Source organism: Emys orbicularis, chromosome 11, assembly GCF_028017835.1.
Source record: "Emys orbicularis isolate rEmyOrb1 chromosome 11, rEmyOrb1.hap1, whole genome shotgun sequence".
NCBI classification, from domain to species: domain Eukaryota; kingdom Metazoa; phylum Chordata; order Testudines; family Emydidae; genus Emys; species Emys orbicularis.
The window spans coordinates 67,194,351-67,208,330 of NC_088693.1; the positions used below are offsets into that span (position 1 = coordinate 67,194,351).

At 38.9% G+C, this 13,980-nt stretch overlaps 1 protein-coding gene across 1 annotated transcript in view; it reads left to right on the forward strand.

Moving 5' to 3' along the window:
• SPAG16 (sperm associated antigen 16) overlaps positions 1 to 13,980 on the forward strand; it is a 771,051-nt gene that overhangs the window by 472,433 nt on the left and 284,638 nt on the right. Inside the window, exon 12 of the mRNA XM_065413738.1 lies at positions 13,725 to 13,910. Coding sequence (XP_065269810.1) covers positions 13,725 to 13,910 — 186 coding nt within the window. The remainder of the gene's footprint in view (positions 1 to 13,724; positions 13,911 to 13,980) is intronic.

Below are 13,980 nucleotides of genomic sequence, written 5' to 3' on the forward strand. Positions count from 1 at the left end.
TGGGATTGCACCGCCATTAGTGAGGCAGCAGGTTGCCTTCACTAAAAAGGGGAGACAAAAACAGGTGCATGATCTGAGACACCCAGTGTATATGGATACATACTACTAACCAAGAGTCTGAAGTCCAGAAAGGGCTTTGCTTCTAAAAATCCATTACCCCAAAATATTACTGTGGAAGGCTACAGAGTGACAAAATGGTGGGAAAAGTCAATGATCTTGGAGAGCTTGGTTCCTTCAGGACAACTCCCTCCACACAGCAACCTTGAATGAAACACTGTGTACTCTAAATTGAGTGAGACCTGGGGCTGCAAAGGCTGGTGATAATATGACCAAGTAGAGACTGAGGAATACCCCAAATGTGAATGTGGAGAGCCTAGCCAAACATTTGAACACTGACTGATGCAGTGCCCTCTGTCAACATCCTGTATGCCCGAGGCACTATTTGAGATAAGTGGTAACACAAGATCTTGGCTGCCGTTTTAGAGCAATAAATTGATGTTATGATGACCAACATTATGTAAAATAAACTGGCACTTGCAGTCTATTTCCTTATAGACATTAAAAAACATGTGCAGAGACCAAAGACTGAATTTGCATGCAGACTGAACTGTCCTTACTCCTAAAGATACTGGGTGTGCCTTTGCATCATGACTGAATCAAACTAGTAGTGGCATTGTTGGGAAAGCTTGCTCTGTGAAGTTGAGGATTTCTTTTTTTTAGTTTGATGAGCCAGCATCATCCACCAGTATTCTGATCACTTGAAAATGAAAACAAAAATATTTAAACATTTGGAGAACCAAATAAACACAGCATAGGTGAGATTTGGTCAATAAGCTTACTTACAGCCCTCCCAGCCACCCGAAAGCGCATATGTGCTATATTTTTGAACCTTACTGGCAGTAGGAGTATGTTCTTTTTAAATTATAGTGGCCATGTAACTATATCCAACTAGTCTTCATTTCTGAAGCACATTGTATCATAAGTGGGTCTGACTGAATGAGCAGATGCTACATTGTCTTAAAATACAGCTGCCCTTTAATGTAGCCAAAGTCCTTTCACAGAGCGCTTGTCTCCCGTAGAACAGGTGAGAGGTGGCTCTCAAAGAGAACATTCTGTTTCCATTGCCACAGCTTTCCTATGACACCACACCCACTTGTCAACCAAATAGTGGAGGAAAGGAAACCAATTACAATGTCATTGAACAACAGACAAACACAAACATATTATGAAAGACTCTAACTACTATGAAGAGTGGGATGAAAAGATACCTATAATTTGCAGTAGGCTTATTATGCATTACTAGTTTTAGAGAGAATTTCTAAAGGCTTCCAGAAGGCAGTTTGTGTGTCACCTCCTTGTTAAAAGTAGCAGTAATTGCTGACTTGGTTGAGCCAGAAATACGATGAGAACAGTTTTTTAGTGGTATTTTGGTGCAAAGCCTATATTAACAAAAATAGATAACTGAACTCTTCCATCCTTCCTCCTTCCCTCAATAAACAAACAAAAAAGCTTATTTGTTTTTCATCTGAATGTGTTCAACATTCTTTTGGGCTTTTCAATACAACATGGGCAACTAAGTGTTTGGAAGTAACTGAGAAGCGACATCAGCAGGTTAGTGGAAGCAATATATCACTGTCCAGCATGATCTTTTTAGCCCAATGCAGTGAACACAGCTTTCTGAAAGACAGAGATACATATTTTTCTTTTCTTTTTTTTCCTTTTGTAACTGATTTTTAAGGGTATTTAGCAAAGTCAGAGTGCACTCAGTACGGGCCAAGCCCAGCACAGCATTGGAGAGCAGGGAAACAGACTAGTGTGCTTTGAGCACAGGTTTCCTGCTGGCTAGGAGTGGATTCCTCAGGTTGGGCCAGGGCCCTGCATTTTGGAGTGGATAAATTCATGGCGGTTAAGTCCATTAATGGCTATTAGCCAAGATGGGTAAGGAATGGTGTCCCTAGCCTCTGTTTGTCAGAGGGTGGTGATGGATGGCAGGAGAGAGATCACTTGATCATTACCTGTTAGGTTCACTCCCTCTGGGGCACCTGGCATTGGCCACTGTCAGTAGACAGGATACGGGGCTGGATGGACCTTTAGTGTGACCCAGTACGGCCATTGTTATGTTATGTTCCTGTGAGGAGGAGAAGTGTGCCTGCCATCGACCAGCAAGTGCTTGCTGCTGTGTTTGCTGGACCTGAAATTTCTTAATTTTTTTTATAAAATGCCAGTTTAGGATTGAGTCTGAACCTTTTTAATTTAATTCATTCTTGTCCCAGTTTGATGATAAATGAGGAAAAGACCTTTTCATATGTTTGTGATTTCTGACTCCTTCTGTGGCATCAGCTACCTGGATAAATGACACACTGTGTAGGTTAATAAAACGGGTTCTTTCCTAGGCTCATGTTTGTTTTTAAAGGAGTGTCATTCTACAGTTATAGCATGAGAGATGTGTGTTGTAGATTCATAGAATAAGTGAGGGAGAGGGAAGGCAGAAAGAAATTGGGAGTGCATTATATGCAACAAAATAGGGGATTTTAATTTAAAAAATCTATTATAAATAATCTGATTTACAGAGCAGCAAAATTTAGTAAATACATCACCACGTTTTCAGCCTCAGTCTTAAGTATAAAAGAATTTCTGCTAGAAACTAAGTCATACATGATATCTAACTGGTATTGATATCTAACACTGGTAGCTGATCTGGGACTGCTAGCAGCAAATATCTCCAATAGCTGGTGATGGGACATTAGATGGGGAGGGCTCTGAGTTACTACAGAGAATTCTTTCCCAGGTGTCTGGCTGGTGGGTCTTACCCATGTGCTCAGCGTCTAACTGATTGCCATATTTGGGGTCAGGAAGGAATTTTCCCCCAAGTCAGATTGGCAGAGACCCTGGAGGGGTTTTGCCTTCCTCTTCAGCATGGGGCACTTGCAGGTTTAAGATAGTGTAAATGGTGGATTCTGTGTAACTTGAAGTCTTTAAATGATTTGTGGGTTTCAGTAACTCGCCAGAGGTTAGAGTTCTATTACAAGAGTGGGTGGGTGATGTTCTGTGGCCTGCAATGTTCAGGAGGTCAGACTAGATCTTTCTGAATTTAAAGTCTATGAGTCTAATCTAGACAGTTCTTAGGAGCTGCAGACAAGTTAAATAGGCCCTTGACTCCACCCCTTTTGTATTGCAACCAATCAGCCTCCTCCACCATTCCATGCTGTGGAATGTTTTTCCTTTAATTTAAAACATTATTCCACCTTTTCCCTCTAAGTAGAAGGTAATAAGGGCCCACCAACAACAACATATGTAAATAAGCACAACAAATCAAAATGAGAACCAAGAAACAGCTAAACTAAGGATTGGCCATCCTCAGTGGGAAGCTGCAGTGCCACATTCTCAGCACCAGATGGTGCAGTATGAGGGATAAACAGCAGCACCCACAAGCCCCATCACATGAGCTAAAACAGAGTCCATCAGCAAATACCCACTCTCCTGCGTTGTGTCCTGGTCTCTGGCTTTTGTAATGAGGTCTGAAAGAAGGAAGAAATCAGCTGTGCAGTATGCACCCTGCTGTTGTTTGTTTTTCTTCCCTACCTTTCCCCTGGGGCTTTCCATACAGTTTCAGTGAAGGATTTTAATGCAACTAAAATAGGTTTTTTGGTATTAACCTAAGGGATAAAGCTATTAAATGTTTTTCTCCTACTCAGTGGTAGCCTGCTCTGTCACAGGGAGTAGTACAGCAATTCTGTAAATCCAGATTTAGAATAATTGTGTACTTGTACAGTAATAATAATTAACAGAAATGTTATTTTTGCACTTTAGGATTGATTTTATTGCATTTTTATTTGTGCTATTATTTCTCAAGTATGACAATAAAAATAGATAGTTTAAAATTTCTTAGACTGTATTTCAAAATGGTTTACATTGGTGGTTGTCTTTATTTTACAAAATGAACTTAACTGAAATTTACCTCACTCTCTTCCTGAAAACTCCATGCCTCCAGCTGGCATGCTACTGTTCAACTCTAGTCAGGTGTTGCCCCCTCCACCCGTTGCCATTGTCCCTCTTAGAGTTATGAAACAAAACTTTAAGGAAGAGTCATCCAAGCTCTTCCCCTGGCCCTGTCTGTCCTTGTTTGGAGACCCCATAATTATCACTCCGACCTATGAATCTCTGCTCATCTATTATATATTAGACTGTAAGGTTCTCAGGATAGGAACCTTGTCTTATATCTGCAGAGCACTATGCATGCCCATGGCACATGCAAGTAGCATAGATGTCATTAAGTTTATGTATGTCATAAAATCTGAACCTGTATAGCTTAGGATGGGCACACCCCTTCATTAATATGGGGACAATCTGTGCTCTAGGATTTAGCTACTTCCTGCATTTTACTAGCATCTCCTCAGGAGTGAGAGCATCAACCAAGTTGCTTTTATTCACCTTCCAACATCTTAGGAACACTACCATCTTGGTATGATGAAAATGAGACTGAGCTAATGGCCATGCAAGCAAAATAGTCCTATTCTCCCACAAAGGGGCCTTCAATGTTATGTGGAATAAGGAGTGGTGAGCTGAGCACTCTGATCCTAGCAAACCACTGAATCGTGTACTTAATGTTTAAGTACCTGAGTTTTCCTATTGACTTCAGTGGGTCTATACACATGCTTAAAGTTAAGCATGTGCTATTGTATTATGTTACAGGAAATAAATGGGCCAAAGGTGTTAACCTAACCCTAACATAGTGTTAAACAAGTTCTGAGGTTTGGTAAACAGAGACCATGGCCTGTTTAGCACTACAGCACACACCATTTAAAAGTCCTTTATAAACATACAGAAAAGAAGGAAAACCGTTAAAGCATTTGAAATATAAAGTATTAAATAAGGCTTTCATTGTAACAACCTCCCTTCTTCCCTTTCCCTTTAACTGGTGAGAGTCTTAAAAGGACAAAAACCCTTTTTTGACAGTCTCTTAGCTAGTATTGGATGTGGCGATAATTGTTCTTTTGGATAAAAGCAAAGAACTTAGTTGAGATGAGCAGGAGCTGTTTTTGTTGCCGCTGCTTTGAAGTCTGATCCTGTTTCATTTCAGGTGGTGGTTGGGATTCAGCTGGAGCTGGTAGGGGTGCCGTTGTCATCTGGGTCCCTCTCTGTTTAGCTCGGTCTGGTCAGGACATCTCTCAGGATCAGGATGATGAAGGCCTGGGGTCACATGAAATGGTGGGGATGGCAGCCATAATGGTGAAGCTTGCTCTTGCTTCTCCCCACAAAGTCTTTCTTAAAGTACCCACAATGGGAATGTCGAGTGGAATAGCCCATCCCTTCATTATTTTGTCCACCAATTAGGTCTAATAGCCAACACACCAGTTTTGGCTCATTAACTTCCAGTACAACATCTTCTGTTTTTAACAAGCATGATTTCAACATAGTCCGTGAATTATATCAACATGGCCTTTTTTGTTTGGACTAATTTAATCTCTGTCTGGTTCTTTTGCTCCTGTTTGTAACATTCATTATTGAAAGCAACTCAACTTACTTTCTATTAGCATGTATTAGTATAGGTTATTGTAATATTTTATAAACGTTTATATACTTTTTACAATTGAGGTCACAGGGTAAATTTGTCGGCCCAATTATCACAACAGTGCTTACTTTCTTTGCTGGATTGGGACCAAAGAGCTCAGCACCTTGAAAGATTTAGCCCGTAGAGTGGGGAATTCTTAGAAGTGTACAGCGTTGATCCAATTCTGCTTCACTAAGTGGGGATTTAGGCCAATTCTGAGTAGTTTTAGAAAATCCCAAATGGAAGGTGTGTGGGCTACACAAAATTTCAAACACTTGTTTACTTTGTCAATAGAGATGCCACCTCGAGCATACACACAACTATTGTGTGACCACCTCATGTTCTTTTACCATTAAAAAAAATGGTGATGAATCTCTAAAGGTCAGGATGTAGTATTTTTGTTTTTTGTTTTTTTTTCTTACTGAATAGTTTGCTCGTTTCTTGGTTATTTTTGTTTAGCATTCTGTGAATATTAAATGGTTGACTTCAGGTAGAACCATCATTCAGAGGACATTTTAGGCCTAAAAAGAAACAAATGAAGTCTTGGTGCTTCTCCATATGTCTTTTAGGGGGATTTGGAACTATATAAAGGTAAGGAATAAAAAAGGAACAATCAACAGATTAATTTGAAAGCCTGCTACCAGTAGAAGCAAGTGAACAATTTTAATTTGCCATCTGCAGCTGTTTAGCCATGAAAAGCAACATTCTTTTCACCAGATTAAGATGTGGGATTGTTTAGTTCATCTGTGCAAGATTAGAAGATTTTTAGATGAAGTGATAACGTGGAATGTAGTTTTCATTTAAAATTTTCTAAACATAAATGAACACAAAAGGGAAGCTCTCTACTGTGCCACTTTTTAATCATATGGGTATGGCTCCCATAATATTTTTTCTTCTTTTAATATATTTTAGACTGAACCTATACAATGGATCCTTTTGTCTTCAAACATATTTCTCCAGTCCTATGTTTTGTTCCAATTCATTCTGATAGGACTGAAGCTTGCAGAACCCTACACAAGAACGTTTGGGACAGAATCTCAATTGCCCAGTGTCACTGTGAGAGATCCCTCCCCTCAGCCCTTGCTTCATGAACAAGACCTCATGGCCAATAGTATGAAAGGCTGCTCAGAGATCTATTCATACTGACCCTTTTCCATCCAGCAAGGAGACTGCTATGCATGGAGGCTGAAAGGGATCAGGGAAACCTGTGTAACTCAGATGACATAATTCATTTCTCCCAAACTTTCTCAAAAACTTTAGCTAAAAAGACAATTTAAGAGGCAAGCCAACAACTGGCAGAATCACCAGCATCAAGAGGTGGATTCATAAGCAGAGGCCTAAAGGCAGCTGTTTTGAGAGAAACTGTGTGTATTCCCCACTTGTGAAGATGTCAGCCCTGCATAAGTAGGGACAGGGCATTGGTGGCAGACCACCTGGCTGGCTGTGGGTCTATCAGCTGGCACAGGGGTGGTGCTGGATTAAGCTAAAAAGGTACATTTAAACTGCGTTAATGTTAAAAATGTAAAACGATATTGAAATTTTTCGCACTGCAGCTGCACTATCCACCATAAAACACATCACTAATCCCCCCCGCCTCCCGCCCCCAGGACTAAATGAGAAAAATAAATATTTATATATAAAAAGAGAATTGACTAGATTGTATAATTCTTATATCTATTTAAAACAGCTAAAGGTGGTGGTGAGAGAAATGCATAAAAAAAGAAGACCGTTAATGTTAAATAAAATATTGTCGCTGCAGCGTCCTAATCTGTCTTGGTCTGGGACCTTGCCGCTGTAGCACTAATGGAAAAGTATAATGTTTAGATGGTTCCTCAGCGGGTTGAAGTCAACAGAGCTACCCCAATTTACACCATCTGGGGATCTGGCCTGTTACGTTATGTTAGAAATATGAAACAGATTAAAGCCTATACTTTTTTATTATTTAGATTTTTCCATTTTACCTACATTTATTTAATGTTAAATTTTTTTTAAGGTAATATATTAGAACTTGCCTTCTTGATATAAAGATGGTAAATTACTAATCCCTGGATTTATTTATAATTTGGTTTGGTTAAAGGAAGAATATTTTTATCTGTAATAAATCATGCCTCTCTAATGTACTAGAGTTCTTTGTTTGAAATTTGGAGATAAGAACATTATTCAGATTAGTCTAGATTAGAGAATACTGTGAGAAACTTCACAAGGAGCTAACAAAACTAGATGAATTGCTACTATAGTGGCCGATGAAATTCACGATTGACAAAATTATCAGTGAATGTGTACTTCTGGGCAAACTGGAGTTAAAGCTAAAGTAATATCCCTAGATTTTATAACATCATTCTTACAGCTGATTAAAAATTCTGTAGCATCTCTATTTAGAATTAGAAATGGATATTTTTTACTAAACTGAATATGAAAACCAATTATACAATCAATACAGTAGCCCATATGATTTTTTAAAACTTTGATTTTAAATTTCATTCATTTAATGTTATCCCATATTGAGTTTCCACTGTGCCTCAGATTTTTATATGGGCAATGTTTAACTGCATCATACAAGATGCAGGTTGGCAGCTGAAGGTTTTGACAGCTGGATTGGGACTTTTAATAGTTGGGGGGGTCATGACACACAATTTGAGATCTTGGGATAATCCTGTTAAATTGTTGTTTCTGCTCAGAAATGATCAGCAGTGAAATGCTGGCATTTATGTTGCCTTGTTTACAGTTGAGAGTTAACACCTCCTGGAGATGAATAGGCAGTTCTTTTTCTGAACCATTGGTGCGGGCTGACTGCAGACTCAGGAAGGTAACACTGCATCAGTTAGCTTTGAAAATGTGAACCAAATAAATTTTTTGCAACAATGAATGCTAGAAATTACACACACACACCCATAATATCAAGGGTAAATTCCTGGCTGCAGAATCACAAAATGCCTATGGCCCTAATCGTAGGTGTGTAAGAATCAGTCAGTGAGTATTAGTAGTGCTGTTTTCTAGGAAATTTGATGGAGCTGAAGGGATAATGGATTTGTAATGTAGGGAATCTGTTTTGTCCGTGGTGTGCATCTATAGAACTTTTTGGAATGCAGGAATGGGAGAAGTAGATGTTAGGGTTGAACCAGACTTGGGAATTGGTGGGAAGAATAGAATGGTGGGGGAAAGGAATCAAGTGTGGAGACCAGCAGTCAAAGGTAAGTACATGCAGCTGGTAATGATATGGCAATCAGTTCATAGGGTCTTGGGGGCTCTATTTAGATCATTCCAAGAGGCAATAGCTGCGTCCCTTCCATGTGGAGTGGGAGTTCTGGTCTTTGATCACAAATCTGAAAGCATTTGTATCTTGTATATTTTAATTTAGAGCAGAATGGGGGGGGGAAAGGTTCGTGAAGATTTAGCAAGATTTAATGCTCTATTTCTATCAGCAGAAGCTGAAACTGATAGTTCCAAAACTCTTTGTGCTCTAATAATTTTTTTAAAATGTAGTTTTAGGAAGTAAATGTAGCCTTTGAAACAATGCAGGGAATTACAGCTTTAATGGAATCTGTACTGGAGATAAAATTTGAAGCACTACTCTTGATAAAGTGTATTTTATTCCTAATAAAACTTTGGTCCTTCTAAAAATCCTGAAGAGGAAAAAAGAAAACCCTCTTAGATCAGTGTAGGACTGTTATAGCTGAGAGTCATTCTGTTTCAAAGATCGAGAAAAAAAAATGACCTAATTTGTAATAGTTGGCATGCAGAATTGTGCACACACATTTCCATGTGTTTGAGCTGAAAGCAAAAATTGGGATTGTGTCCTGTAGCTATATTGTGGTCCCTTATGTCTATGCATGGTTGATAATTTATTAGTACAGTTTACAGTAAATGAATAAAAACACCTGGAAACATAGAATTAGACAATAAGGCCACCAACATCTGCCTGCCTATTTTGCAGTTGTGGGAAATTAGCCAGGTGGAATACACCTACCTTCCCCTGAGTCAGTGCTTCAGGCGGATATGAAAAACTCCAAGGTCTCTGACCAAATGCCCAGGTGAAGATTCCTTCTCATTCCCAAATCTGAGGATCAGTAAATCCCTGTGCATATAGGGTTTTACACAACGTTCACTGGCTTCAATGGGAGACTTTCCATTGACTTCAGAGTGGTTTGGGTCAGGCCAATAAGAACGAATCCTATATTAAGCATCTATCTTCATGTATAACCTAAATTACTTTTTTATGTCCACATGCATTTCTTCTTCAGGCTTAGTAAGGTTCTGCTAGTAATCCATGACATGTAAATATTGTTTACCCCATGTAAGGGGTAGAGGGAGAGAAAGCCCTCCATCTAATTAACCAAAACTCTTTTTCTTTTGTGAATAAATCTTACACTTGTAGAGTCCCTAATGGAATTTACTGCTGCTAATTGGGGCAGTGTTAGCTTAGCATTAATGTGGCATTTCTAATATATTTTTTGCATTGAATAGTTACTATATATTCCAGTAAAAATATAAATAATACATCATAGATCTGTATGCCTGTGTATATATTATAGACAGATAAACATTTGCTATAGGTATCATATAATGTCAACTTATTAAGATATTAAAATCAGGCAAGTATAAAGATAAATATTATATCAAACAGATGTAGAGTGGTCACACTTTTAAAAACTTGTCACTAGCTCTAGAGAACAAAACGTTATCTTAGTATCTGTAAATGTAATGAATGCTGCAGTTTGGTAAGACAAATTTGGAAAAATGTTAAGCCTGACAACCGCATGTATAATATGTTTGTAATAAGGACATTTTGATTTAGGAGCCTAACTTTAGGTTTTTTTAAATTTGGCATGTGTATTTTCATGATCACTTATTTAAGTGCTGTCCAAGTTTGCCAGTGTCATGACTTCAAAATGTATTTTCAGTAATGAAATGCTGTTGGGCCCGACAACAGACATTCCCAACAACACTGCACAGCATGTGTGTCAACTGTGGGCTTTTGTGTATGCTGCCATGGGGATGGCATGGATATGGGGCAGATCCTCAGTTGGTGTAACCCCATTGACTTTAATGAAGCTACACTTGATTTACACCAGGTGAGGATCTGACCCTTAATGTTGCAGGAGGTGTGGTATTGGGTACCTTTATTTTACACCTTCCTTGCACTTACTTACCACTAGCAGAAGCTATCCTTCATGGGACTCTTCCTTTCACATGCAGTATTTTTGACTGATGCACACTCTGCCCTCCCACTCATTACAGAAGAAAAACTAGCCTCCATTTGCACTACCACAGAATGCCAATGGGGATTCATTGAGACTACTTTCCTATGTATACATGTTTTCTGGGCACCTTACATCAGATGTCTAATTTACATCCCCAAGAGAGACAGAATTTGGGCCAATGAACTTGTGTTTCATGGAGCTTTTTTGGGACTGTGTATTTAAACGTTTGTAAGTAAATAAAGCCTCATTATGAATCACAATGACCATAAATGTGGCAGTCATTCTGAATCAGTCATATTTTCCATCACATCCATTTTATGGCTGTTTCCAGTTTGGTTTTAATATTATTTTTGAATAAAAAAACTTGAATGTTCTTAGCCCAAGAATATATTTTTTAGTAAATTTCCTTCCCATCATCCAAAATGTGGTCTGTATAAATGAATAAAAGGAATAATAGCTCATCACTATGTTACTTTTATATGTCCCTTGAACTCAGAGTTGGCTCGAATTATTAAAAGGGCAAATGATTCATTAATAACACATTTGCTCGTAGCAATTTGGCCAAATTAGGGTCTCATCCTGCAACCCTTACTCATACTAGATGCTTTTATGCTTGGAAATATTTGAGAACGGGTAGCAGAATTGGGCCCAATGGTTTTAAAACTGCAGGGAGATGTAACTTTGAAAAGTTTCTCCTTGACGTGAGGTGTAATTGGTTTTACAATGATTTTTGATAGAAATAGCAGGTCAAAACCACGTGTTAAAAATGGCCTAAAACTATACTTAGGGTACATCTGCACAGCAAAAAGAGACCTGCGGTAATGAGTCTGAGAGCCCAGGTCAACTGATTTGGGCTTGCAGAGCTCATGCTATGGAGATAAAAATAATAGTATAAACATTTGGGTTCAGGCTGGAACCCAGGCTCTGAAATCTAGTGAGGGGCCAAGTCCCGGAACCCTACCACCAGCCTGAGCCCGAACATCTACACTGTTATTTTTAGCCCTGTAGCATGAACCTGAGTCAATTGACCTGGGCTCTGAAACTTGCTGCCGTGTTTGGGTTTGTTTTTTGTTTGTTTTGCAGTGCAGCCATGCCCTTTGACAATATTTCATAATGCCAAGTGAGCCTTTAAGATCTATCCAATAAATGAGACACATTTTTCAAGCTGTCTCAGTACGCATGTTTACGCAACAATCTGTCAGACATCTATTGGAAAAGAAAGAGCGGGAGGAAGTAATAGATGTAAGAAAGGCCATTCTGTTACAAGGCACAGAAGACTGAATATCTCAGTTTGTCATCAATCTGAATATACTCTTAGGAGTGATGTACTGCTGTGATCCTTGAGGTCAGTACTGCAGCTGTTCACAGTCCTCACATTTTCATGTCAGAGGGGCTGATGGAAGGATGTTCTCAACAGAGAGTCATCAACTCTGGACAATACATTCTCCACCAGTCTAACAAACCCAGTGTTTGCTGGATCTTTAAGGCAAGATCCACCCACACAGTAGTTTAGTTTCCTGAGAGCCCTAAGACTTTGGTCTAATTCCAGTTGTTGGGGTTAGTGTGGCGGGGGTGACTGGAGGGTGCTAAGTGATACACAGGAGGTCAGCTTATCAGGGGTTGAAAACCTTTCAGAAGTGGTGTGCCGAGTCTTCATTTATTCACTCTGATTTAAGGTTTTGTGTGCCAGTAATACATTAACGTTTTTAGAAGGTCTTTTTCTATAAGTCTATAATATATAACTAAACTATTGTTGTATGTAAAGTAAATAAGGTTTTTAAAATGTTTAAGAAGCTTCATTTAAAATTAAATTAAAATGCAGAGCTCCACGGACCAGTGGCCAGGACCCCGGCAGTGTGAGTGTCACTGCAAATCAGCTCGCGTGCTGCCTTTGGCACGCATGCCATAGGTTGCCTACCCCTGGTTTAGATAATCTGATGGTCCCTTCTGGCCTTAAACTCTGTCTCTGTGTTTCCACAGCTATTTTCTCAGTGGGGGAGATATCAGGTGTAGTAGTTCAGACATTTGACTTAAAGTCATTTGTAGTACACCTCTACCCTGATATAACGCTGTCCTCGGGAGCCAAAAAATCTTATCGCGTTATAGGTGAAACCGCGTTATATCAAACTTGCTTTGATCCGCCAGAGTGCACAACCCTCACCCTTCCCCCCCCCCCCCCGTGCGCTGCTTTACCACGTTATATCCAAATTCATGTTATATCGGGTCACGTTATATCGGGGTAGAGGTGTATTAGATTTTTGTATGTGATCTCACGGCATTCTTTTCTTTGATGCATTTATAAATAAAATAGAAGGCCAGATCCTTGGCTGGTGTAAATTGGGGAAGCTCTGTTATCTTCAGTAGACCTATGCCTATTTACATCAGCTCAAGATCTGACAAAAAATCTGAGTGGAGTTCTATTTTCACCCATTTATATAATATATAATGAAGCTGCTGTATGTTAACTAATGTAATGAGATCTTACTGAGAGAGACGAGACAGAATTATAATGTTTCAATAATAATTTTTTGGTTAAAAACTAGTGTGTATTTTGAAAAAAAATGATTTTTCCCTTAACCTCTTTTACCCTTTTATGAAAGCAATTATTTGAGCTTAAGTTACTTTATTGCTGATCACCTTAAAAATTAGAAAAAGTGAGTTATTTTTGAAATCCATGTTTACTTTCCCTTGAAATAAAGTTATTTTAAGTATTTTTTTTCTTTTCTCTCAATATGACTTCATTAATACACACTAAAATGCCAGTTTCATCTGCATCTGTATCAGAAAGCAGTGTAAAGACAGGACTTGGAGACTTTTTAGCACATTTTTTCTATACTTTATTCAAAATGTAACTCTAGGTGCCCATCCTGTACTTCTATAGAGAAAAAAAGATGGTTTGCAGAAGGCCTCAAAGTAATCTTCCCCTCCATCTTTGCTAATGACCCCTCTTTCTTCTTTTTTCCTGGTAACAGTGGCACCAAACTGGTCACTTCAAGTGGAGATACAACAGTACGGATATGGGACTTCACAAAGGGTGAATGTATTCTGACTTTAGAAGGACACAGCCGAGCAGTCTGGAACTGCTCATGGCACTCCTGTGGAGATTTTGTGGCTTCTGCCTCCATGGACAACACCAGCAAAATATGGGACATTCACAGGTGTGTACTTATTGAAAATCATTGTGTAACTGATTGATAACTATAATTAACAGCAAAATGTGGTATGTTT